Source organism: Crinia signifera, chromosome 7, assembly GCF_055691185.1.
Source record: "Crinia signifera chromosome 7, ASM5569118v1, whole genome shotgun sequence".
In the NCBI taxonomy this organism is placed as follows: domain Eukaryota; kingdom Metazoa; phylum Chordata; class Amphibia; order Anura; family Myobatrachidae; genus Crinia; species Crinia signifera.
In genome coordinates this window covers 184,870,186-184,896,301 of record NC_139223.1, presented here as the reverse complement: position 1 = coordinate 184,896,301, position 26,116 = coordinate 184,870,186, and the positions used below count along the sequence as shown (strand labels likewise).

General features: G+C 45.9%; 1 protein-coding gene across 33 annotated transcripts in view; it reads left to right on the top strand.

Moving 5' to 3' along the window:
- PCBP3 (poly(rC) binding protein 3) overlaps window positions 1-26,116 on the top strand; it is a 73,515-nt gene that overhangs the window by 36,485 nt on the left and 10,914 nt on the right. For 6 of the 33 annotated variants that reach the window (XM_083154634.1, XM_083154631.1, XM_083154627.1 and 3 more), the window contains 10 exons: window positions 3,059-3,162; window positions 7,135-7,158; window positions 7,935-7,967; window positions 9,406-9,522; window positions 10,742-10,873; window positions 11,463-11,612; window positions 14,425-14,568; window positions 17,881-17,922; window positions 23,318-23,396; window positions 23,730-23,789. In XM_083154634.1, coding sequence (XP_083010760.1) covers window positions 3,094-3,162; window positions 7,135-7,158; window positions 7,935-7,967; window positions 9,406-9,522; window positions 10,742-10,873; window positions 11,463-11,612; window positions 14,425-14,568; window positions 17,881-17,922; window positions 23,318-23,396; window positions 23,730-23,789 — 850 coding nt within the window. In that variant the 5' untranslated portion in view covers window positions 3,059-3,093. The remainder of the gene's footprint in view (window positions 1-3,058; window positions 3,163-7,134; window positions 7,159-7,934; window positions 7,968-9,405; window positions 9,523-10,741; window positions 10,874-11,462; window positions 11,613-14,424; window positions 14,569-17,880; window positions 17,923-23,317; window positions 23,397-23,729; window positions 23,790-26,116) is intronic. The other 27 variants (XM_083154649.1, XM_083154645.1, XM_083154648.1 and 24 more) reach the window with 19 other exon arrangements.

Genomic DNA, 26,116 nt, shown 5'->3' with positions numbered 1-26,116 from the left:
GGTACAAGTAAGTCGCTTTAATAACATGAAAAACTGTTTGAAACTCCTACTTGTTATTGGTCCAGCCTGATAAAGGCATGTTATTGGTCTAGCCAAATAAAGGCATGTTATTGGTCAAGCCTGATAAAGGCATGTTATTGGTCCAGGCTAATAAAGGAATGTTATTGGTCCAACATGATAAATGCATGTTATTGGTCCAGCCTTATAAAGGCATGTTATTGGTCCAGCCTAATAAATGAATGTTATTGGTCCAGCCTAATAAAGGCTTGTTATTGGTCCAGCCAAATAAAGGCATGTAATTGGTCCAGCCTGGGCATCTGCTCCTTTCCCTAAGAAATAGATCAGCTTTTAAGTTCTCTAAAGATCTGATTTGATAGGAAATTATATTCATGTATGTTGCTTATGAGACATCTTATGGAGTCACGTACCATGATCACAATATATGCAAACAGAAGCAGCCAAGTGCATTAGGATCTAGGAGTCCAAATAGACAGCAAACTAGGATGTAGTGCCCATTGTAATGTAGCTACAAAAAAGGCCAACAAAATTCTGGCATGTATTAAGAGGGGAATGGAAACTAGGGACTCATGGGTAATTATGCCACTGTACGGAGTACAGTTCTGGGCCCCACACTATAAAAAGGACATCATAGAATTAGAAAAAGTCCAAAAACGAGCAACAAAGCTTATTAGGGGAATGGAGAATTTAAGCTACGGGGAGAGATTAAGCAATTTGGGACTATTTACATTAGAAAAGAGACGTTTAAGGGGGGACATGCTCAACATGTACAAGTATATCAAGGGCCAATATAAGGAACTGTCACACACCCTATTTTCTACTAGAAAGGAATCTAGGACACGAGGGCATGAGTATAGATTAGAAGAAAAAAAGATTTCATTCAGCTAGTAGAAAGAATTTCTTTACGGTCAGAACAGTCAAACTCTGGAACTCTCTTCCCAGAGAGGTGGTAACGGCTGGCTCATTAAATGCGTTCAAGGCAAAGTTGGACAAACATTTACTGGATAAAAACATCCATGGGTACAAATAAGAAATATAAATTGTCTGTAAAATACCAGAACCTACCAAATCAGCGATGGATATCTATACCAGGTTGAACTAGATGGACGCAAGTCTTTTTTCAGCCTTACCTACTATGTAACTATGTAACTATTACATGTGTAGTGTATGCTGCAAAACTGGCCACTACTCTACCTTCCATTTGTTAGGCCCATCTGGATGCAGATAGAAGACTTTCAGCCTTACCTAGGATGTATAATACACTTTAAAAAAAAAGATGCCATTCTGGTGGGTTATGTGTTTTCTACATATGACATTTGCTTTACAGCAGGCCTGGGGGGGGGAAGTGGGCGGGCAGCTGACCGCCCCTCCACCCGTGTCACTGGGCGATTTGCATGGGAATGCCCAGCGTTCTCATTGGAACGCCTATGAAATGCTGGGTGTTCCCATGGGGAAATCGCCGGTCCCGACGCCGTATGCCCCCCCCGGCCGCAATTTTGGGTGTGTGTGCCTGGCGAACACCCTGTTCACCGTCGCTGCACACATCCTGCATCTGCATCCACACCCTGCATCTGCACATCGCTCCCCCTGTGCGAGCGTACCGGGGAACAAATGAACCAGAATAACCCCTTTGGGGGTTATTCTGGTTGATTTGCAAGGCTGTGAATTTGCAAGGCTGCCCGTCCACCCTCGCGCTGTGAAAGGATGTTCAACATAAACTTCCATTCGCTGGGTAAGGGGAACCACCCCCAATCGAATGATGGCGAAGGTTCACGCATATCTACAGTGACTCTCAGGTCACTTGGATATGCGTGCACCCTCGGGGGTAAGTGGGCGGGCAGCTGACATCCGGTGATGTCATCTACCCACGTCACCGGGTGATTTGCATGTGGAAAACGCCCGGTGCAATCGTGGGTGCGTTCGCCCAGCGAACACCCTGTTCACCGTGGCCACACGCACCCTGCATCTGCACATGCGTCTGCGGATGGGGGAGTGAATGAACTAGAATAACCCCCTTTGCTTATTATACAATTAGACAATCAGCCAACCAAATAACAATTGTATGTACTGTACATGGAAGGTATTCCATGTAAGTAACTATAGAGAACATCCCATGAAGCATGGGCGGGTCCAGGAAAAAAAGAAAACAAATGAAATACAAAATGGGAGGATATAAGCGAGTGGTCAATTCTCCAGCACAAAAGGGGGATCATTCATAAAGGTTCAGGTTTCATTCCAAGCAGTAGTTTAGAAAACAAACATTTAGGGGGGTATTCAATGTTTCCCCTTATTTCTGATTTATCGGAAACAAGGGGATTTCACTATTCAGTCCCAGATGTTTTCACAAGGGAAATGGCCAAGATTCGTGTTCGCAGATCCGGCTCTTTGAAAACCCGAATCTGCATTAGTGGAATTTTTTTAAATTTCCGTCTGGAAAAAGATGTGGATTTGCGAATCTACGTCTTTTCCAATTTTTGGATTGTTTTTGAAGAATTAAATGAAATAGGAAAACATTTTGAATAGAAGGAATGTGAATTCCATAGATAGGCCGCTATTTTGTCATTTTGCTGAGAAAAATGGAGATTGAACACCTCTCTCAATGCGCTACTGGAAAGGATCTGGGAGAATCGCGGTGTAAGTCTCTCATTTAAAAAAGTTTTTGATTGCGAATTTTGGGAGCGAGGCCTCCCAATCCCTGCACAAAATGGAACATAACTTTTCTTAAAATGATACCATGAACAGTGGCTGATCCCACTAAATAGTAGTTTGTGACCGCCCACCGAAATCCTGATACTCTGGTCCCTGAATTATTAGTCTCTGTTCTCCACGGCTCGTCCATATAAGGAACATCGCTGTCTTTGAAAATGCATCATTGAACATTGAAATTTTTATAAATTAAACATTTTCTTCTCACTTGTTCCTTGTATTCGTTCCTTCCATGAGATTAATTAACAGGTACACAGCAGCTGTGAAAACTTTCCATCTGCAATTTTATTGAGTGCATTGATTTGCTTTTGCCTATATTATGTCTTTATCACAGGTGCCCCAAAGAACTTTCACCCCTGCACTTAGAAGATGGAATCCAAAGTTTCAGAAGGAGGTTTAAATGTCACCTTGACGATTCGACTCCTAATGCATGGCAAGGTGAGCCAATCAGACAGGGCCGTCTGCTGTTACCAGTTTTCAATGTTGTCTCCCATGTATGATCCTTGTGTGGATGCAGGTAAAAGGCATGTTTATTTATGTGCATGTTTAATTGCATGTGCATGCAGTCACTTCGGGGGACATTTACCAAAATGGATTCGTAGAAAAAAGGTGTATTCGTAGGGAGAAATACACCTTTTTTTTACGAATTTGTATTTTCAGGATTTACAATCCCAAAAATACAACAATTCGTAGTCCTAAAGATGGAACATTCGTATTTGTATTTACAAATACGAATGTCTACACCATCGATAGAATACGACAGAAATCACCATTCAAAAGAATGGTGGTTTCTGATTTACTAAGCAGCCGTACTGATAATACGGCTGCTTAGTGGTGTAAAACACCCACGCAAATACGACAGGAAAATAGAACACCATTTTCATGTCGTATTTGCGTTTTAGCCTGCACGGATCAGTCAGATCCGTGCAGGCTTCAGTGTAAAAAAATAGAAAAAATAAATAAATAAATAAAAAAACGGCGTGGGGTCCCCCCCACAGCCGAAACCAGCACCAGGCTGACAGAGCCTGGAGCCGGTAATTAAAAATCAGGGAACCCGACAAATAGGGGTTCCCCGATTTTTAACAACCAGCCCCAGGCTCCTGCTCTGGGGCTGGTTCCCAAAATACGGGGGACAAAATGACTAGGGGTCCCCCGTATTTTAAGAACCAGCCCCAGGCAAAACAGCCAGCAGGGTAATGCCACAGCCGGGGGGAGACTTTTATATGCAAGTCCCCCCGGCCAAAGCATTAACCCTACCGACCAGTCAGCCTGGCCAGGGGCCCTGGGGGAGTGGGGACCCCCCCAATAAAGGGGTCCCCCCCCTCCAGGACTTACCTGACCAGGCTGAAGCCTGGTGCTGTCCTCGATGCCCCTGGGCGGTGGGCATCGAGCTGATAGTTGTGTAAAAAATAGAACAAACCATTGTTTTTTACTGTGGCACTACAAGTGCCAGCAAGCTGGGACTTGGAGAACCACAAGTCCCAGCCTGCTGGGCATTAAAGGGCCCGCTGGGTCTTGTAGTGCCACAGTAAAAAAAATAGTTAAATAAAACACACTGACACCCATTTTAAATAAAAGTTTAATACACACATTACACACATACTGATACTTACCTATCTTGATCCCGTTGGTAGGTCGCTGGCTCCGGTGTCGGCGGCTCCGTGTCGGCGGCTCCGTTGTCGGCGGCTCCGTGTCGGCGGCTCCGGGGTCGTCGGCGTCCTGTCCGAAGATAATCCATGTTGGACCTGTGGAAGGAAATCCTACTCACCCAGGTCCTGCATGGATGGTCTTCTTTCTTCATCTGTCGACATCCCGGTCTTCTGACAGCTGCTGGCGACTTCCAGCAGCTGTCGGCATCTTCCGCGACGCTCCCCGGCTTTCAGAGCCGGAGAGAACCTTCCTGGTCGGCGTCTGGGCTCAGAATGAATTCTGGCCAATCAGGAGCCGCCTAGCCGCCTAGCGGCCAATCAGGAAAGGTCTTTCCTGATTGGCCGCTAGGCGGCTAGGCGGCTCCTGATTGGCCAGAATTCATGGGGAAAGGTCTTTCCTGATTGGCCGCTAGGCGGCTAGGCGGCTCCTGATTGGCCAGAATTCATTCTGAGCCCAGACGCCGACCAGGAAGGTTCTCTCCGGCTCTGAAAGCCGGGGAGCGTCGCGGAAGATGCCGACAGCTGCTGGAAGTCGCCAGCAGCTGTCAGAAGACCTGGATGTCGACAGATGAAGAACGAAGACCATCCATGCAGGACCTGGGTGAGTAGGATTTCCTTCCACAGGTCCAACATGGATTATCTTCGGACAGGACGCCGACGACCCCGGAGCCGCCGACACGGAGCCGCCGACAACGGAGCTGCCGACACGGAGCCGCCGACACCGGAGCCAGCGACCTACCAACGGGATCAAGATAGGTAAGTATCAGTATGTGTGTAATGTGTGTATTAAACTTTTATTTAAAATGGGTGTCAGTGTGTTTTATTTAACTATTTTTTTTACTGTGGCACTACAAGACCCAGCGGGCCCTTTAATGCCCAGCAGGCTGGGACTTGTGGTTCTCCAAATCCCAGCTTGCTGGGGAGGCTTGCTGGCACTTGTAGTGCCACAGTAAAAAACAATGGTTTGTTCTATTTTTTACACAACTATCAGCTCGATGCCCACCGCCCAGGGGCATCGAGGACAGCACCAGGCTTCAGCCTGGTCAGGTAAGTCCTGGAGGGGGGGGACCCCTTTATTGGGGGGGTCCCCACTCCCCCAGGGCCCCTGGCCAGGCTGACTGGTCGGTAGGGTTAATGCTTTGGCCGGGGGGACTTGCATAAAAAGTCTCCCCCCGGCTGTGGCATTACCCTGCTGGCTGTTTTGCCTGGGGCTGGTTCTTAAAATACGGGGAACCCCTAGTCATTTTGTCCCCCGTATTTTGGGAACCAGCCCCAGAGCAGGAGCCTGGGGCTGGTTGTTAAAAATCGGGGAACCCCTATTTGTCGGGTTCCCTGATTTTTAATTACCGGCTCCAGGCTCTGTCAGCCTGGTGCTGGTTTCGGCTGTGGGGGGGACCCCACGCCGTTTTTTTTTTATTTATTTATTTATTTATTTAATTTTTTTTTACACCTTGCAGCCTGCACGGATCTGACTGATCCGTGCAGACTGCCTACAAATAATTCGTATTAGCAGCCGTATATACGGCTGCTAATACGAATTCCTACGACATCGGTGGGTTACAAAGCAGTCGTATCTGACTGCTTTGTAACTGATCCTCCGGAACACGACTTTGCATACGACTTAAACAGTCGTATGCAGTCGTAGGGAAAATACCAATACGAAAAACTAGGTTTTTCATATTGGTAAATTTCCCCCTTCATGTTCATTACAGTGCAGTGTATCTATTCACTACAAACTACTGTCATCATTAAAGCACGATATTGTATAGGCCAGTGGTGTTACTACAATGGAGCAGATGCCCCCGGGTGTCACTCACCAATGGTGACACCAAAGTGCTGACTCCTTCTCAGTGACAGGAGTCAGATGCTGCATTGTAACATTACATGCAGCACCTATTACAGTGTAAGAGCCAGCACTGCAAGCAGACTGGTTTCCTGGTACAACCCAGCAGCTCCAGGCCCCCCGAGTGATGAAAACGGGGATTCGGGACGTGAGGCCAAGTCTGCTACTGACAGGTCCATGCCCCTTTTTGCCAGAGCTGGGTGCACTATGTGTGGCCCTGCACCTGGTGTCACCATATAGCCCCCAAAAATTGCTTCCTTCACTGTGTGTTAATGTTAACCAGGGCCGATTCAGGATCGCATGCAGCGATCCGAATTCAGACCCTGCCCCGATCGTCGGGGGTTTGCGCGTGGGCATTTCTGCCGGGCCGTTCACTGTGGGGAGGGAGGGCCGGGGCAAATGGGAGCTGACCCATGGGAACTCTCATAGATTTCTGGGCATCTCCGTGAAAGCGCTGGGCGTTCCCATGGGTACGCGGGCGGACGATGCATGCCGGGGGGCGGGCCGATGCAAGCCGGGGGCGGGCCGATGCAAGCCGGGGGTGGGCAGCTGACATCACATGTATGCTGACGTGTCAGTGTCTGTTCTTCAACAAGTACAGTAGATCTTACTAACAGCTTTGGGGCTCATCTACCTTTGGATGTAAGTCATTGTATGACACCTCTCAGATGTAGCAGGACACGTCCGCACTCCTAGGTGTCATCTTCACAATCTGCCTGACATGAATTTTCAAAAGTATGGAGTTAGTACATAAAAATGAAAAAAACTTTCTCGGTGGGCTGACAGCTACCTGCTGCTGCAGATGGGCCAATATTATTATTATCATCATCATTATTATTTTATTACTGTACTCATTTGTATTGTAATTGTACCTTTTGTGAAGCTTGACACTTAATTTATGCGTTTTTTTCTCCTCAGGAAGTTGGCAGCATAATTGGGAAGGTAAGAGCCGATTGGAGCGCAGCTTCAATGTTTTGTTAAACTGTGATACAAACACAAAATTAATTAGGTACCTTACAAGCTGGAAAGCTGATGTTCCGTCTGTGCAGCTCGTCTGCCATCTAGTGGAGGAAAACTGTTTTGCTGCACGCGGTTTAAAGCACTTTCCAGTTGTTATTGAACTACACATCCCAGCATATACTCTGTGATGTGCAGTGAGACAGTCATTAAATTTAAAGCCGTATTTAGTTTAAATGTAAAAAAACATACTGGGTTTTGTATATGGACAGCATAATGTCGCCCAAATTGGGCCCAAATTGCACAGTGTATGTTGTATTAACGTTATGCTCCACATTCCGCTACACCAATATATCAACAAGACGCATACGCAGTAGAACAGGGGTTCTCAGACTCGGTCCTCAGAACCCCACACAGTTCACGTTTTACAGGTTACCCTACAGGTGCATTCATTACTCATTGACACATTTAAAAAATCCACAGGTGGAGCTAATTATTTCACTTGTGATTCTGTGAGGAGACCTGGAAAACATGCACCGTGTGGGGTCCTGAGGAACGAGTTTGAGAATCTGTGTAGTAGTATAAGCAATGGCCAACTGCGAATATATTGTGCGCACCTGGGATTCGGGCCCCTGACAGGTATTGATGCTGATATTTTAGTTGTCTAAAAATATAGAATACTAATTTCACACAGAGCAGCGACTGGTTCTGTTTTGCTGGTGACTGATACAATGACGCTATACTCATTTTTCTTTTTACAGAAAGGAGAAACTGTAAAAAAGATGCGGGAAGAGGTGAGTGTCATCACAGCGACATGTAATGCAGGTACTGATACATGTTACTGGTAGACTCCCCACTCTGTAGCCCAGGGGTCAGCATCCCCCCCCCCCCCCCCCATCCCGTCCCAACGTGTGTGCCATACGCAGCACGCAGAACGAATATATATTGAATGACGAAGTTCCAAAATTAAATTAAGGCCTCAACATTTTATAAATAAAAATAAAGCAGCAATTTATTTATTTAATTACAGATGGGAAACTATTTATTTATTTATTACCAGATATTTATATAGCGCACACATATTCCGCAGTGATTTACAGAGAATATTTGAACATTCACATCAGTCCCTGCCCCAGTGGAGCTTACAATCTATATTCCCTACCACATGTACATGCACACTCATACATTCTAGGGTTAATTTTGTTGGGAGCCAGTTGGCCTACCAGTATATTATTGGAATGTGAGAGGAAACCGGAGTACCCGGAGGAAACCCACGCAAGTACGGGGAGAATATACAAACTCCACACAGTTAGGGCCATGGTGGGAATAGAACCCATGGCCTCAGTGCTGTGAGGCAGTAATGCTAACCATTACACCATCCGTGCTGCCCAACCTGACTGATTTACCAATGAGCTCGTTGGGTGTATTGGTTTTGCCGGCTTTCACTAAGTCCACTCTCTCTCTCTCTACTTCCCCCACTTCATAGTTGTGCGGTGTGAAATGTATTACATATTTTGTATGATTGAAGTACGGTGAAATGTACTAAAGGGAAAATGTGCCCCAAAGCCTGTTTTAAGTATTTGGACGCATTCCCCATATATTCCCTGAATGCCTATGGGCCTATACTGCCCACTATAATTAGAAATGAAAAAAAAAAAAAAAATTGGTATTATTCAATGGGCTGAAGAAAGTGTGTGCATTTGGCCTTGTCTTCTAGCATCAGGGGTGTCTGTAATGAAGCATGATTCAGAAGAGGATTATCCAGTTGTAGAGGTGAAAGTGCTACTAACACATACCTCCCAACATTGAAGTGGAGGGAAGAGGGATGCCAACATTTTGGGGTTGTGGCCTTGCAAAAAGGGCATGGCCTATTGCCACAAGGTCACACCCCCATTTTCGCTGTTGTGAGGCCATGGCTAGAGGCTCTGGGATCTGCTAACTATGTCTCCAGCCCGTCAGCTGCAGAAATAGAACCCGCTGCTACCTACTGTACCTAATTCATTTTCCACTAAATCTGATCACCAAATGGGTTATACAAGGCCATATATCTGAGCCGCCATTCTCCGTTCCTGTTCCCCAATGGCAATCTAAAATACAGATTGCCAACATCGATTATCGGTAATCCATCGGGGAAAAAGCAAAATACTCCTCTCTCTCTGCCATCACTGATCACTATCCCGTGCCTTTGTGGTCATTGAAATGACTGTATAAAATCCTATTTGTACCATCTAGAGTGGAGCTCGAATAAACATTTCAGAAGGGAACTGTCCAGAGAGGATCGTTACCATCACCGGACCTACAGATGCTATTTTCAAGGCCTTTGCCATGATCGCTTATAAGTTTGAAGAGGTAAGAGTTTTGAGCTCAGTGGCGGAGGCGTCTACTTTTTGCCCAGCAATGGTAACTTTGTGGATTGCTACAAGCAGGGGTGCTTCTAGAGAGAAGGAGACCCCCTCCTCTCCTTCTGGCAGCGCTGTAGACTCTGGGAACAAGGGATTACTGGAGGACCCTATTGCTGTCTCAGAGTCTACTGCACATGCTCAAAACGCCAGGTAAATGGGTGCCGCGACATTTTCCTGGTGATTTTGTCAGCGCTGCCGCTGCAGCCGACACAAACCCTGTATGGTATTGACAAAAATGGGTTCAGGGTGTGCAGTGTTGACCCCCCTGAACCCCAGAGGTGCTTGTGCCCCGCAAAGACTGCACCAGCATCCCCAGCATCCCCATTCAGACAATCCCAGTGGAGGCTCCACAGGAACCCTAACTCTCTCCCTGTACACCCCTATCCCTCCCTTGTAGCAGCTTAACCCTCCCGCTCCAAAACCTGACCCCAATCCATCCTGCTAGTGCCTAACCCCAGCTCCCTGCCATCTAAACCTACCCCCCCCCCCACCCCACTGCCTAACCCTAGTTACAAAGTTGTGTATGCATGTCCAGTGTTTAAAAAAAAAAATGCAGAACTTCAAAGAAAAGTGTGCAATTATTTTTCAGTGTAAATAAAATAAATATTAAAATATTTTCTCTCATGTAAGCCAGAATTTCTGTACTTTACCCAACTCAGCATATGGCCTGTCCTCTTAAGGCCGACACACACTAGGTGACGTTGATCTGCTCAGTTTTGTCGTTTGAGATGCTTTCAACTCAAAAGCCTCCCAGTGTGAACGGGGCAGCGATGAGCAGTGAGCGCCGATGTGCGCTCCTGCATCATCGCTGGCGAACGTCGCTCGTCTCCAGGTATTACCAGCAGATTAGCGACAGGGTGGATGCCTTTCCATCACGTCCTACTTTGGAAAGTCTTCTCCCCCCTGGGAAAATTGCTCAGAAGGGCAAACAAACGCTCAGTGTGTGTATGCACTGAGCGATTTTCAGCCCAGCGATTTTCCTCATCACCCAGTGTGTATGGACCTTTACTTTTTTACTTAAGTAAAATACAGTAGATTTTGAATGTTCCCAATGATGCCATATTTTCAGCTCACAGCAGAGGGCAGTATAACTCCTTTACTGAGGATTGTTTTACGTTCTCTAGTGGCAAATGTTACATTGGGTGAGAAATATCCTTTCTTCACAGGACATTATAAACTCAATGAGTAATAGCACCGCAACCAGCAAACCACCAGTGACTTTAAGACTTGTAGTACCAGCAAGCCAGTGCGGCTCCTTAATCGGAAAAGGCGGCTCCAAAATCAAGGAAATTAGGGAGGTGAGTGCAATAGGAACATTAAACCATGTATTAAAAAGTACAGTCCTATGGATGGACAAACAATGTAGTGTTCATTATAGCATCTTGCACCTGTCACAACCCGGGCAGTTCCTCTTTCCTGCTTGGGGTGCCACTCTTTGCTCTAGCACACTCTGGTCTGTATCTCAGCACCGATATACAGACCAGAGTGTGCTAGAAGCAACAGTGCTGAGGGGGTAATTTAAGGGACTAATTAGTATCACACATGGCACATCCTCCAATATTACCCAGTCTCAAATGCATTAGCAATATAACCAACAAGTTCTTCTATATTGGGGAAGCGGGGGAGGGGGGGGGGGGCAATAGAGGTCAAAGAGAAGATTCCTGTTGTGCCGATGTACCTCTGAGGTCTGTTTCATTTGCTAACACATGGCCCCACAAGGGAACATCAGAGTGTCGCCTGAGAGATCAGTGGAAGTAGGCCCGGCACTGCTAAAGTATATACCCACCAGCCCAGTCAGCTCTGACCTTTCACCCCCTGTTGGCGACCCATCGTGTGATAAGGTGAGCCGGTGATATTATGTACTAATTAGCATTCCTACTTGTACAGTCTACAGGGGCCCAAGTACAGGTGGCCGGAGACATGCTGCCCAACTCCACGGAGAGGGCGGTAACCATTTCGGGCACTCCTGACGCCATCATCCAATGTGTGAAGCAGATATGTGTGGTGATGCTGGAGGTACAGTGTGCCGGAGCTGCGGTAATGTATAAACACCCAATCCACACCCTATTATAAGGCAACCTCACTAGGAAGACAGAAAACCAATGATAGTGTAGGCAGAATCGTGTGAGAGACAGCGCCCCCTATGGGACTGGTGAGAGAAGTGCTGAAAGTGTCAAGAACATACATATTTCAGGAAAGATCAGACTATGTAGGACATGGTGCAGCAACAGGTTATAATGGGCCAATGACACCCAATCGTGCCTCTTTTGGAGTCATCAAATTGAAATAAGCATATAAGTAAACGTGAGGTTGTCACATAGCAAAGAAAGTAGGGGGATGGTATCAAGCATCGGACCACTTGATACATCTTCCCCTATACTTGTGGAAATGTTAGCATTTCTAGAGGATACTTGTGGGTACGAGGTAGGAGCAGCCATTTTGAAAGCTGACTGAGACATATTGACATCACTGAGGCACTTTGTGAATGCATAAGCCGTGTTTTCATAATTATTGGTCCAGATAAACAAAATGGCTGCCTCCACTGAGGAGACATTTTAATCATTTATGATGTCGTGGAATCATTTTAGCTTCAATTTACATGAGAGTAAGTGTAATAAGTCTTTGAGAGAGATAAAGTCAGCCTCTTATTGTCATTTCAAAGACTATGAAAGATAAATGATTTTCAGAAGCTGATGATATTAATACTTGGAATAACCAATAATATTATAATATAGTGACATTTAGAGAAGTCAGACATACACACAGTGGGGCAAAAAAAAAAAAAGATGTAAATGACTTGGTAAATGAACTGCTCCAACATATTCAAAGCAAGAGCTTCCACACAGACAGGTGGGTGGGGGCCCAGACCGTCTGCAGTTGCTAGTCTGCCTTGTATTGCATTTCTAGTGCTGAGTATACTGCACACAGTCAGGTAAAACTCGCCATCAGATCGACGGACCGATTACCTGATATGCTGGAAACATCCAATGTTGTTGCCATATAGTGTATCCTCCCAATATCCAATATCTCTTCAGATTATCGAGCATTCACAGGCAAAACAAATTATAATACACTTACATAAAGGCCTGGTCAACATGAGTACACAGGAGAGATTCATCATGTCCGACAGACCGATCAAAGGTGCACTTTGCCCATTCAGCCAATTAGTAATCCGATAATTGCACACAATATGGCCGCCATTAACAATTTCCTCTCAGACTATGCCACTCTGAGGTGAATTCATGTTTGTACGTAAAGGCGGATGTTCACGCAATGTTCTGCGATTGCAAAGTGCGACAGTGCTGCTGTAATCCCGCTCACACTGGGTACTTCGGGGGTCATTCAGGCCTGATCGCTGCTGTGCGGATTCGTATAGGCGATCCATTATCGAATGACTGCTCATGCATATGGATTGGAGCAGAGTGAGTGACAGAAGTGGCCGTTTGGAGGGGCTAACAATAATTTTCAGGTGGAGTGGTTGGGGAAATGCAGGTGTGTCATTGGCATTTACGGACAACGCATCTGATGGCTGCATGATCGTGTGCGCAAATACATGGCATCTGAGCGGCCACTGCTGTGGCCAATCTGAGTAGCCGTAGACCAACCCTTAGCTTCCATGTTCGACGTAGTCGTGTATAGGGGCTGAATTTGGCCCCTCTGGTGACTGTGGGCCACTGCACATGCGCATAGTGGCTAATATGCATGTGCAGGGCCCGGTTGCATGCGCCTTCTGCAAGTTTTCCCTTCGCCGAGGTGCTCGCAGCCTGAGTGACAGGCAGGGGGCGTCCCTGGTTGGACCCCCAGCATTAGCAGCTCCTTAGCCTAGAGAATCGCAATTGCCTCTACTCACAAACATGAATAAGGCCCAATATACAACGTTTCTAGGAAATAGAAATTTTTCTTTGTCCAAAAAAACTTCCCCGACACGAAGCCCAGCCATCCCCTTTACTAAAGTTACTAGCAGTCCCTTTATGCTCTCACACTAGTGGTTTATAGATACTCATTATGTTTAGTATGCAGGCAAGCCAATTATTATCATGAATGCTATCAGGTTTCTGTGTGTTTTAAATTACTGTGACCCCATGTAGTCATTGTAAAAAAAAAAAAAAAACTAGAATGAAATGGATTTAACCCCTACTTTCTAGGCACACACTTTATCTGGCTCATCGCAACAATAACGATTTAAAGGGGAATAAAACCCTTGTCTGCTAGACTGTGAGGCAAGTGTAATTGTGCGTTTATCTTGAACTGCTAGTACCTAAGGGCTGGCAGCATCTCTACAATAAGCCCAGTAATAACTACAGACACAAGACACATTTACCCTGCTGGCATCTGCACACTGGGTACACTACAGGCAATTCCGGACCTGTCATCTATACACAAATATCCTGTGGCTACATCCCAGCCTTTCCCAGACTTGGTCCAAATAGTCTGACAACATGCATCTTTAAGGTGCGTACAAACAGGACGATAAAAGATATCGCAGGTGGAGGCTCCAGATGTGGATCTGCAGCGCAGTTTAAAATTCAAACAGGGGAGTCACACTGACTGCCACCAACTGCCATGCCAAACTGACTCACTGGCAGTGGTTGTGGCTCCCCAGTTTGAATTTTGAATATCCTCTTCTTGGAAATTGTTTCAAATATGTGCAAGACCTTGCTTTGACTATAGGTGATGTCATTGTTCAACCAGGTATCATTTATTTTGTTTTTGCACCCCACATTGATCTCATTATGCAGTTTGTCTCCTGAATATTAGTAAATCTGAGGATATTTTACACCTGGTGATTGTTTCCTGTTTCTGGGGGGGTGCTCTAATATTGTCTCTCCCTCTCCCTCCCTTTTCCTAGTCCCCACCAAAAGGTGCCACCATCCCTTACCGTCCAAAACCCGCCTCCGCCCCTGTCATTTTTGCAGGTGGTCAGGTAAGAGCGGACCCACTGGGTGCCTCCACTGCCAACCTCAGCCTATTGCTGCAACACCAGCCTCTGCCCGTTAGTTTGCACAGATTTTCTTGCATGTTCTTTCATCCTGCTGATTATCACTCATCAGACTGGAGCATTAGCTCTGAGACACTGCCGGCCTAGCGTCCGCCATGCACATAGCTAATACACAGTCTAGCAGAATCTGCTGTTTAGGGCAACCCGGCTCTACGGACTTTGATGATCGATTCATTGTTCCTGTTTGCAGACAAAAGCCGCATCGATCCCGTTGGGCAGCACTTTATCGGTTAATGGTTTGATTCGCCTGTATGGTATTTGTCATGGAGGAAGTATGTAGGGGGAGATGTATCAAATGTCCCAAAGTAGAATTTGCCAATAGCAACCAATCAGCTTGTTGCTAGTATTTATCTAGTTCATTCTGTAACATGATCACTAGAAGCTTTTCCTCTTTGGACGGTTTGATTCAACTACCCCTTACAGCAGACATGGCCCTCCAGCTGTTGTGAAACTACAAGTCCCATCATGCCTTGCCACAGTTTTGCTATTAGGGAATGCTAAAACTATGGCACGGCATGCTGGGATGTGTAGTTCCACAACAGCTGGAGGGCCACGCCTGCCTTGATGCTTTACTGGCTGTCTCTGCAGCTGCCAATTAGCCCACGCCGTGGCTCTTACAGTACATCATGTATCACTTAATTACATAACATACTGATTCCATAATCTGATACCCTCATTTATAGCGCCTGCCCCTGTCACGTTATATATACACACAAGTTACATGTTGGAATGTGAAGGCTTCAATTCCTACAATCAGTCATTTTTGTGGCCCGTTCACAGTTGAACTTTAATGTACTTAAAATGGTCCGGCAGTGATATTCAAAGCTAATGGTCTCTCATCCTACGCATGATGGGAGGGTAAATCTAGTTGTTTCATCTGTTTTCAATTTAATTATGGAACTAATGGGAGTTGTTTTTATAGCAGTTTCATCTAAACAATGTCTAGATTGTAATTATCCGCATATGTTTGGTGCTATGTAGAAGTGTGTAGACTAGAAACAGCTTGTACCCAGCAGTGACTTCATCTCCCACGCTAGAGCTATCTGTATCTCTCAGTGCAGATATAAGCCCCGTACACACGGGGGGGGGGGAATTATCGCCGAGCGATATATCGCTCGTGATGAGCGATACATCGCTCAGTGTCCCGTTTGCATCAGCGACCAAAGATTGTCGCTGATGAAAAAGAAACTGCCGGGGGAGCCCGGCAGTGGAAATCAGCTGGTCGCAGGAGCATGTTCCTGCGACCAGCGATCACTACGGGGGAGAAAATGGGAGCGCGCACCCGGCGATATATCACCGGTGCACACGATATTACACAAAATCGCCCCCGTGTCTACACAGCCACAGAGGGAAGCGTCAAAGACTTGTCTACTCAGAAACTCTAATGAATAAAAGGAGAAAAGGAGTCATTTCCCATATATCTGAAAGCAGTGGTGGATTAAAAGACCAGGACTACAAACGATAGATCGACATGGGGAAGGTCGACAGTCAAAAGGTCGACATGGGATTTTTCACAGTTGTGTCGGCACAGTCAATGTCGGCACAGTCAACATGGACACTGAAACGTAGCACTATTTTATTCTCCAACAACGCCCTAGTGGATGGTAGGGCAGGAAATACCGCCTGTCAGCACATGTCGGTTCCCCCCCAAAAAAGGTGAAAAACCCCATGTCGACCTAAAGCTTGTGGCGACCTAAAGCTTGTGTCAACCTAATGCTTGTGTCGACCTAATGACCCTGTCGATCTAACCCATGTTGACCTTCCTGCATGTCGACCTAGTGGTGTTGACCTAATGCTTATCGACCTAATACTTGTAGACCTAGTGACCGTATCCCGCCAGGAGCCCGGGGTATACAAGCAATGGTCCCAAGCCTCAAATCCCCCCTCCCACTGAAAGTCTTATTTTTATTTCCCAGCATCATCTACGGAGCACATTGTATGAGTACACGCAGCAATTTCCTGATAATAATGTAAAGATACAAAGCAAACTTTATACGTCAAGATATTCTTTATGTGTTGGCGAATACATACCCAACTGCAAGATTGTCATATCTTTTGTCAAGAGCTAAAATGCGCGAATGGGTGGTTACACCTGACCCATAATTAGCCTGAAATGCGTAAAACAATAGATCAATTGAATATTGGACTACAGTTTCCCATCAGTTTAGATGGGAGATCGGGCGCGATATACTGTAACAATTGAATACCAACCCTGGATTTTCTGCATGAGATGGAATGTAACAGGGCTATTAACGCCTCATTTCTAATCACGGGATGCCCTCTGTTCTTCAGTCTCTCAATGCCAATGATAGTAAATGAGGGGGCAGATTCAAGCTCTTTAATCATTAGTGTTATCGGTCACAATGGTCATTCTTATGCTGTGTTCTCAGAACCAGTGGCGTAACTACTGTAAGGCAACCCCAGCTTCCGCTTGGGGGAGCAAGCGGCTGCAGGGTCTGTGTGGGCGCCGGCACCCACTCAACGCACTGACATGCTGTTGCCTGCCGCTGCCCACTGGCTGAGCACCGGAGGCGAGTCAGCCGCAGCGCGGGTGCGGCCATGGCAGAGACGACAAATCCCCCACTGATTCAATTGACTGTACACAGAGCCGGCTATTGGCTACTGTGTAAAGGATGGGCGGGCAGATGGGCATGCTAGGGCGGCCTGGGATGCGTCAGAGCCAAGGGAAGCAGCAGTGTATGCTGGTCTCTCTTCCTCTCTCCTGCTTCAGCTTCTCCGTTATGCGTGTGACGTGAGGACGTCACACGCTGGGGAAACACACTGGAGAGGAGCCCATGGGGGGAGGGGGGGGGGGTCACAAACTTTTTGGCAGGGAGGAGCAAAATTTATAGTTACGCCACTGCTTAGAACAACTAGGGGTCATATTAATTGACTGCTGTATATTGCCCCGATAGTGAGGGTCCAACTTGAGAGCATCCATAAAGCAATTTGAGCAACTGCATAAAAGCGATAAAGAACATCGGGGAAAATGTATTAAGCCTGATAAAGTGGAAGGGGATAACGCACCAGCCAATCACCTCCTAACTGTCATTTTTCAAACACAGCTGATTAGCTGGTATGTTATCACCTTTCACTTTCTCATTTTACCATTCTTAATACATCTGCCTCATCGTTCTCTTCTTGTCACATAGTAAAATAGATGATGCATGTTTAGTATTTCTTTTGTTCCCCTCCCTGGGTTAAACATATTGAGATCATCGTAGTCATCCTCAACCTGTATCTAAGGTGCTGTTTCCTTATGTGCTACACCGTACTGACATGCCTTTATTTCCCCTTCTGTTTCAGGCCTATTCCATCCAAGGACAGTACGCAATCCCCCACCCTGATGTGAGTTCTCATCTCTCATTTTCTACCACCCTCCTCTTCCTCACACTTTCTTCCCCAGCATGCTGGTGTTACTGATAATTAATATTAGACTATAATATTAATATGTCTGAGATGGGAGCTCTGTATCTGTTATACTGTGGGCAGCAATGGGACGTGTGTCACAATAGAAGGAGGACTTGGCACTATTAGTCGAGGCTTTATACTAAATATATCTACAGAAATAAAAAATACTAATATTATTCTCCCGCTAAAGAGGGAATTCGGTTTCTGGGCATCAGCGCGATGCCTGGCTCCATACATAGCAGATAGTTATTGCAGCCCCTATGTTGCTAGTGGGGAGTCGACCTGTGGACGCGTTTTGCCGTTCCAGAACATCAAATCGCGTCGATGGCACAGAATTGGATTCGCCCTATAGAAAAACCTTAATCCCGAACCAGTCTAGTGTTTCAGCTGCGGAAGTGAAGGAAGGAGCGCAAAGAAGTCCTTCTGGGGAACTAATACAGAAAAGAAGAATCCTTTGGTGTAGAGGGACAGAAAATTAAAAAAGGACAAATAGGGACTAATGCAGAGCTGATTGCAGGTTGGCCGCGGTTGCACCCACATTGTTTGCATAAAACTAATGGTATATATATATATATATATTCACCCGTATGCTGAGTTATATATGTGCAATCTCACCACCTTTATCAATGTGCACTTGTACCATCCCTATGCCATTACTCCCTCTACCAGCCTTTGCTAAACCTTGCCTAGGTGCAAAGAATCCACTAGTCAGTGGCGTAGCTATAGCTCCACAGCCCCCGCGGTGGCGGGGAGGCACAGAGAACATGTGGGCGCCGGGGGTCTGCGGGGCTATAGTTACCACTTACCCGCTGCTGTTTGGTGACCTGCCGTCACGGTCCCGTCTATCCCGGCGCCGGCTCCTGCTGCTATAATGAAAACGGACACTTAGAAAATGGCTGCCCCCATACTGCAGACAGTTTTCTGTCTGCAGTATGGGGGCAGCCATTTTGTAAGAGTCCGTTTTCATTATAGCAGCAGGAGCCGGCGCCGGGAGAGACGGGACCGTAATCGCAGATGCGGCCAGGCAGGTACGCCGAGGGGAGGGAGGGGGGGCGCCAAGGAGAGGGAGAAGGGCGCCGAAAAATCTGCGGCAGGGGGGGGGGGGGGGGGATTAGGTAGTTACGCCACTGCCACTAGTACCCAAGTGACACCTCTTCCACAAGAGGAGATGCAATAGTTGTGTATCCTCTGCTCCATAACAGTACGAAAAAAACATAATGGGCCTACGTTCAACTCCGCATCAGCCCCTTTCAGGGGCTCAGTCCTTTGTGCTCAACTTTTATTCTGTGAAATTCAAGGGTTTCAGGAGTAGATGTACGAAGCAGTGATAAGGGATGAGAAGTGAGCCAGAGGAGAAGTGGCCCACAGCAACCAATCAGCTGCTCTGTATAATTTTATATTATGCAAATTATAGATGTTACTTCAGTGCTGATTGGTTGCCATGTCATTTCTCCTCCCTTATCACTGCTTTATACCTCTACCCCTAATTTACTAAAGGTTCTAAAAAGGAAAAGAGGTTATTTTGCCGATAGTAACCAATCAGATTGAGTCTATCATTTCTCTTTTTTCTTCCTAAAAATTATATACAGAGTCTGATTGGTTGCTATGGGCAATACCACCCCTTTATTTTTAGAAGCTTTAGTAAACGTACCCCTGAGTGTTGAAATGACTTATGAATAATGATCATGTTTACCAAAGCGGAGATATAAATCATATATAAAATAGAGTGTTGAACCACCTACTAAGTGATATACAAATATATATTCACTCACAATATTATGTTAAAAGGACTTTTATTTAATTTGGTTTATTCCAACCAGATCCTTTGGGGCAGTGGTATCAAACTCATGGCCCTCTAGCTGTTGTGGAACTACGGTGAGAGGAGGAGGTGAGGCGGAGGAGAGGGAAGGGCTGAAACCTGCTGAGTTCAGCGATCAACTCAGAAGTGCTGCCCGGCGCTGGTTTTCCGGGCTTTCCAGTCTGGGCATTTAGGCATAGCCCAGAAAATTCTCGGGATTACCACTGAAGGGGTTAAACCCCTTTTGCTTCCTCGGGCACCTAAAATGATCACATCAAACATCTTCAAAAGTTTTTTAATTCGCTCGCCACACTATATAAAATCAACTCCACACCGACGTGGATAGTGAGGATATGAAAAGGTCAGAGGATGCGTACCGCTGTCCCACGTGGGCTCGCTGCGCTCGCCACGCTTCGGGTTGGCGTTGATAGTGGGGTGTCGTTACCAATGGGGGGGCATTTAACATAGTTTTCCTAGCAATGCCCATAGTTTAAAGGTCATGCAAAAAATTGATAACTACGGTTCAAAGGTCAAAGGCAACACAAATTCAGTGCTTTGGGCGGGATGCACTTTTTTGGGCGGGATGCACTGTTTTCAGGGGTTTTACCGCATTTTCAAATGTACTAAGACCCGGCCGCTGCATCTTCGCTGGGCAGGGTATCGCCAGCTTTGGAGGAGACGCCCGTGGAGGTGATGGAGACCCCGCACACACCACATCACAGGTATCGCGGGGGCCTCCATCACCGCATTGCGATGCTAATCGCATATGTACTGACATATGCTAATCGATGAAATAGCATCACTGCGGTGGCGCGGCGAGGGGCGGCAATGTATTTTAATACATCCCGTCCTTTGGTGATTCAACATTTGTTATGCATGAGATTCATGGCCTTTTTGAGGCACCATTTGGGGTACCTGAGGAAGCTTACGTTCCTTGATGGGCTGGGTGAGGGCAGGGTATGGTGGCCATACCTCAGATGTAAGCACTTCATATTTTGATATACATGAAGTACTCTACATTATTGTTGTTTTTATTATTTATTACTACTATTATTATTATTATTAATAACTCCCCTCATTCAATCACCCCTTTACCTTGTCTTATTACAAGTTCACCACCCAACAGCTCTCCTTCTCTTTAGTGTGTAGACTCTAAGGGGGTATTCAATATAGCATTACGTCTGTTGGAAACGTACGGACAGTCAGAATCCTGGGCCGATTTCGCCCAGCTCGTCTGCAACTCGACAGCCGGTATTCAATGTTTCGGCTGTCGAGTGCCGGAAAGTGGGTTTGAATTCAACAATCCGCATCCGTTTCTGCCAAAACAGGTCCGACTTGTTTTACAGTCATGTTGGAATTTGCCTTCGATGTTGTTGGAAACGGCAGCAATAAATAGGCGAGTGCCGATATTTTCTCTGTCGGGAAATATTGGCACATATTGAATACTCCCCTAAGTAGCATGTTAACTGTGGCTCCTGCTTTCCAGCATTGTCATAGTGACGTCCGATTAAACGTATTAATCCCATATATATTTATTGTCCATAGTCAGAACAGAACCTTGTCAAGGACCACACAGAGTAAGCTCCGGCCTTCTATTTCCTAACCAATGATGGTCTTTAGTCACTGCTGGAACATCTATTTGATAAACACAGGACATTGTCGATACTCTGGGATTAGATCTCTGTAATGATTAAGATGAAAGTGGGCAGGACTGGCATTGCCAATTGGCAGAGCTAGGCAGATGCCTTTGGCTCCAATGTTTAATAGGCTTCGTTAACATTTGAAACATTAAATAACATCATTCAATTCCCCCACAGCGCCGCCACATACTGTAGTTTAAACATTTTTTTTACTTACTATCACTTTGCATTGGCAGAAATTAGCCATAGGTTTTCCCATTGTTACTGGCGACGTTGAGTCCAGTGTCCGTCTGACATCAGGTCTGCAGTCGCAGTATAATGTATATTCACTATACAATCAACACAAGTAGAATCTAAAGTAATTACAATCTCTTAGGCTTTGTATGTTACAGTAGTTACCCATATTGGCTTTCTGATTCCAGTTTTTGGGGATGATTTATCTGGCTCTGATTCTGTCTACCTGCCCACTTAGTGGGTACAGTCTCATTGCAGGGTAGATGTATGAAGCATTGATAAGGGAGGAGAAGCGATAAAGTTCCTTGTACTTTATCACCAGCCAATCAGCTCCTGACTGTTAACTTACAGGCTGGGTTTAAAAACGTACAGTCAGGAGCTGATTGGCCGATGATAAAGTACAAGGCATTTATCACTTCTCTTCCCTTACTACTGTTTCATACATCTACCCCTGAGGGGTAGATTTATTAAGCTCAGTGAAGTGATAAAGTGTCTTGTGCCTTGTGCTCCCTTCTCCCGTGTGAACCATCTTTGCCTGCTTCTATAAGCATTAGTAAATCTCTCTATCCTTCCCTCAACTCCCTCCTTCATTGTCTTGGTTTTATACTTGTGTTTATGGTTACAATATGTATTTTTCATAATCAATGTATGACACTGCAGATACATTCACAAATATGAGATAATAATAATAATAATAATAATATGACACATTTGAAATTCTTAACAGCATATCTGTCTTGCAGTACATTAGAAAGAGTTAGGGTGGGTGCACACTGGAACTATATCTGCCCAATGTGTTGTTTCCAGGCAAGTCTTTAAGTGTGTATGTCCGATTTGTGTGATCCCATGATCTCAGGCGACTTGTACTAGTTGGCCCCGCTGCAAGGTCAACCAGAAGATATCTCTAATGATGCCATGTTGCCGAATGCAGCCTTTGTTGTTAGATCGCAAATTCGTCCTTAGCACTGCAAAAGTGTCTACGCACGTGCCAATGCAGGGTCTCGTCCTCTGTCGGAATGGCCATCTACACACCCTACTGATGTATAACCGATGTGTAGTTCCCCTAAATGTGCCAAGCAAGCCACACTCTTTCCTGGGTTAGTAGAATAGGTTTCAGCACCAGTTTTTAAGTTGCTCCCGTGACCTGAATTATTGATTTCCCTTAAAATGGTCAATAACTGCATAGACCATTGTCTTATTTATAGAGGGTGCGGCAGCCATTTTACCGGAGACTCTGGTACAATGCCAGACTTTACTGCACCACAGAGAGGAGGTGGCCCGCATGGAGTCTGCGTGATAGACACCTACTCTCTTAAACTATCAACCACCAACATATATTTGTTGTACACGTTAGTATTCCTTGTGGGCAGCCTGGATGACTGTAGTCCTAAAACAGTACAACACAGGACTCCAGTTTCCATTCCTCCTGCTCAGTTTGGCAAACAAGGTCTATCTAAATACTAGATGTAATTGTGGTATAAGGAATAACTAGAGGCCTCCAGGGCAAGTCCTCTCTCCTCTTGGTTGTGCGCGTGTCCCATGGCTCCCCGGTAATTTATTTTGTTTTATTTTATTATTTGATTCTGTTTTCTTGTGCCTGTGACTTCTTGTACTCTCTAACAATAACCTTCTTAGTTCTAATGTCCCTCCTACCCCTCAGCAGTTGACCAAGCTCCACCAGTTGGCCATGCAGCAAACCCCTTTTACTCCCCTCGGACAGACCACCCCTGCTTTCCCTGGTACGTACCCAACTTTCCCGTTCTAGAGTCTTCCTTCTTTTCTCTTCTCACGTCTCAGGCATCTCACTGTTTGTTCATGTATTCTGTTATGCACTAATGTTCATGTAATTACACTACAATTAGTAACGTTGTGATAAGTCCATCAGGTTACAGTCCATATTATGTGGTTGGGTCTTAGATCTTTTCTGTTGGTTGTTCTCCGATAGTCAAGTCAGTTCTGCTATAAATACTGCTGGATTCTATACTTCTTAGCATCAGTTTCTGAGCTTTTTGAGATGATGTAAAACGTGCAAATGGGCAAGAAAGTTAAATATATTTCTTCTTTCTCCTTAGGAGAAAAGCTGCCCTTACATTCCTCTGAAGAAGCTCAAAACTTGATGGGCCAGTCAGCAGGTAACACTCCCATAGCAAGACTAGATACATTCACACACAGGGCTGTCATCAGGGGTGGGCTGCAGCGACTAGCGTTCTGGGTCTGAAAAGAGCAGAGCCCTTCCCTGGCTCCTACCCAGCCTGTGGGTGAAGGGGGTGCAGGTACTATGGGTTCTACCATGTATCCAGCCTATTTTGTTAGTCCTGGGCCCCATAGTTTCTGATGGCATCCCTGTACAGAAGTTGTCTAATGACCGTTATATCAAGATTATGCTAACTTCAACACCGCCAACTTGGGTGGGTCAGGGGCAATAGAATTGGCACTTATATGCGGCGGTGGTAGAGCCATTCCTATGATTTACGGAGAGTTTTGTTAGATTATCTGTCATTCGTCTATTACCCAGATTGAGTGATGTCCATGCTGTGCATCTGGAAGTAATTCCAGCCTGTAGTCCGTAGCGAAGCCACAGAAATTTCTGTAATAATCGTAATATCTCTACAATCCACTCCACTTCATTGTCTTTTTCTGTATTCCGTTTTCACTCCACAAATTGAACATTCCCATGATAGTATCCACACAATGGGCCTTATCCATGTTTGTACGCAATGCCACTTATCGCTCAATGGACTTGTGCTGCATTTGCAATGCACAAAGGTGTTGCTACAATCCCATGCGCAAAGAAGATTCCATCACAAAGGGATTGGTTGGGACAATGCAGGAGCCTTCTGGACCTTTCGTGGCATGTATCGGATGTCAGCTGCAAGCTTTTACGTAGGAAATCCTGGCGCCTGTGCCGTTCATGTTGTGTCTAGTCTGCATAGCCATATACCTACATTTTAGCGCCGATATTCCTCGTGTTGGCTTGGAATTGGCAAATCGAACAATGTCCAAGAAGTTGGATTTTGACGATCGTACCGACCCAATCATTGAGAAAAACAGTGATTTCCCAGATTCTCCCTGATGTATTAGCCCCAGATGTAGCTGATGATTGGCTACAGTGATTTTTCAGCAGAAACATACAGTTGTGCTCATAAGTTTACATACCTTAACAGAATTTGGGATTTTCTGGCCATTTGTCAAAGAATATGAATGATAAATCACAAACTTTTCTTTCACTCAAGGTTAGTGGTTGGGTGAAGCCATTTATTGTCAAACAACTGTGTTTATGATTTAAAAAGAGTAATGACAACAGAAACTACCCAAGTGACATAGTTACATAGGGGCAGAGGTATTAAGCCTTAACAAGAGATAAATCCAAGAGTGATAAAGAGAGATAAATGTCCAGCCAATCACCTGCTAACTGTCATATTACAGGCTGTGTTTGAAAAAAGTCAGTAAGGAACTGATTGGCTGGACGTTTATCTCTCTTTATCACCCTTGCATTTATCTCTTGTTAAGGCTTAATACATCTGCCCCAGTGTTACATAGGGCCTTATTGTGGTCGGTGCGTCCGGAGCCGAATATGCGGCCAGGACCGTGCGTCCTTAACCCCGCCTTTCGTACGGATCGCTCACTCCGTCCGAATGCGGTAATCTGCCGACCGCACGGAGCACGAGTGAATTTCTTACAGATACACCTCCTCCATCTCTTGGAACCTCCCCCATCATTCGATGGTCACAGAACCTCGAATGCAGGACCGAGCGGTCAGGCAGCTCCCGCAACATTAGACCACACGGGCATTTCTCCGTGCAAAAGCAGGGATCTGGGCGGGTAGCTGACATCCGGCGATGTCATATGTCCGCCCCCTACACGTGCATCACGGCCGCATTACCATACGTACGCCCAGGGTTTGCATGGGAACGCCCATGAAACGCAGGGCGTATGCATATGGTAATGAGCCCAAACAGCCCTTCACGCCCCTCTCCACCCCCTGTTCGTAGTGTACACATTTCATGCGGAATTTGGCCGTGCATTCCGCTCACACATGCGCAGAGACGCCTCTGCACATGCGCAGACAAAAAACATCGGCGGCACGAACGCACGTGGATATTACCGCACCAACCAGAATAAGGGCCATAGTTACATAGTAGGTAAGGCTGAAAAAAGACTTGCGTCCATCTAGTTCAGTGGTAGCCAACCCTAGCCCTCGAGAGCTACCAACAGTTCACATCTTCCAGACAACCTAGCTGCTGCACAGCTGCACTCATTAATCACTGACACATTTTAAAAGATCCACAGATGGAGCTAATTAGCTCACTTGTGATTCTGTGAGGAGACCTGCAAAACATGCACTGTTGGTAGCTCCCGAGGACTAGGGTTGGCTACCCCAGATCTAGTTCAACCTGGTATAGATATCCATTGCTGATTTGGTAGGTTCTGATATTTTACAGACAGAATATATTTCTTA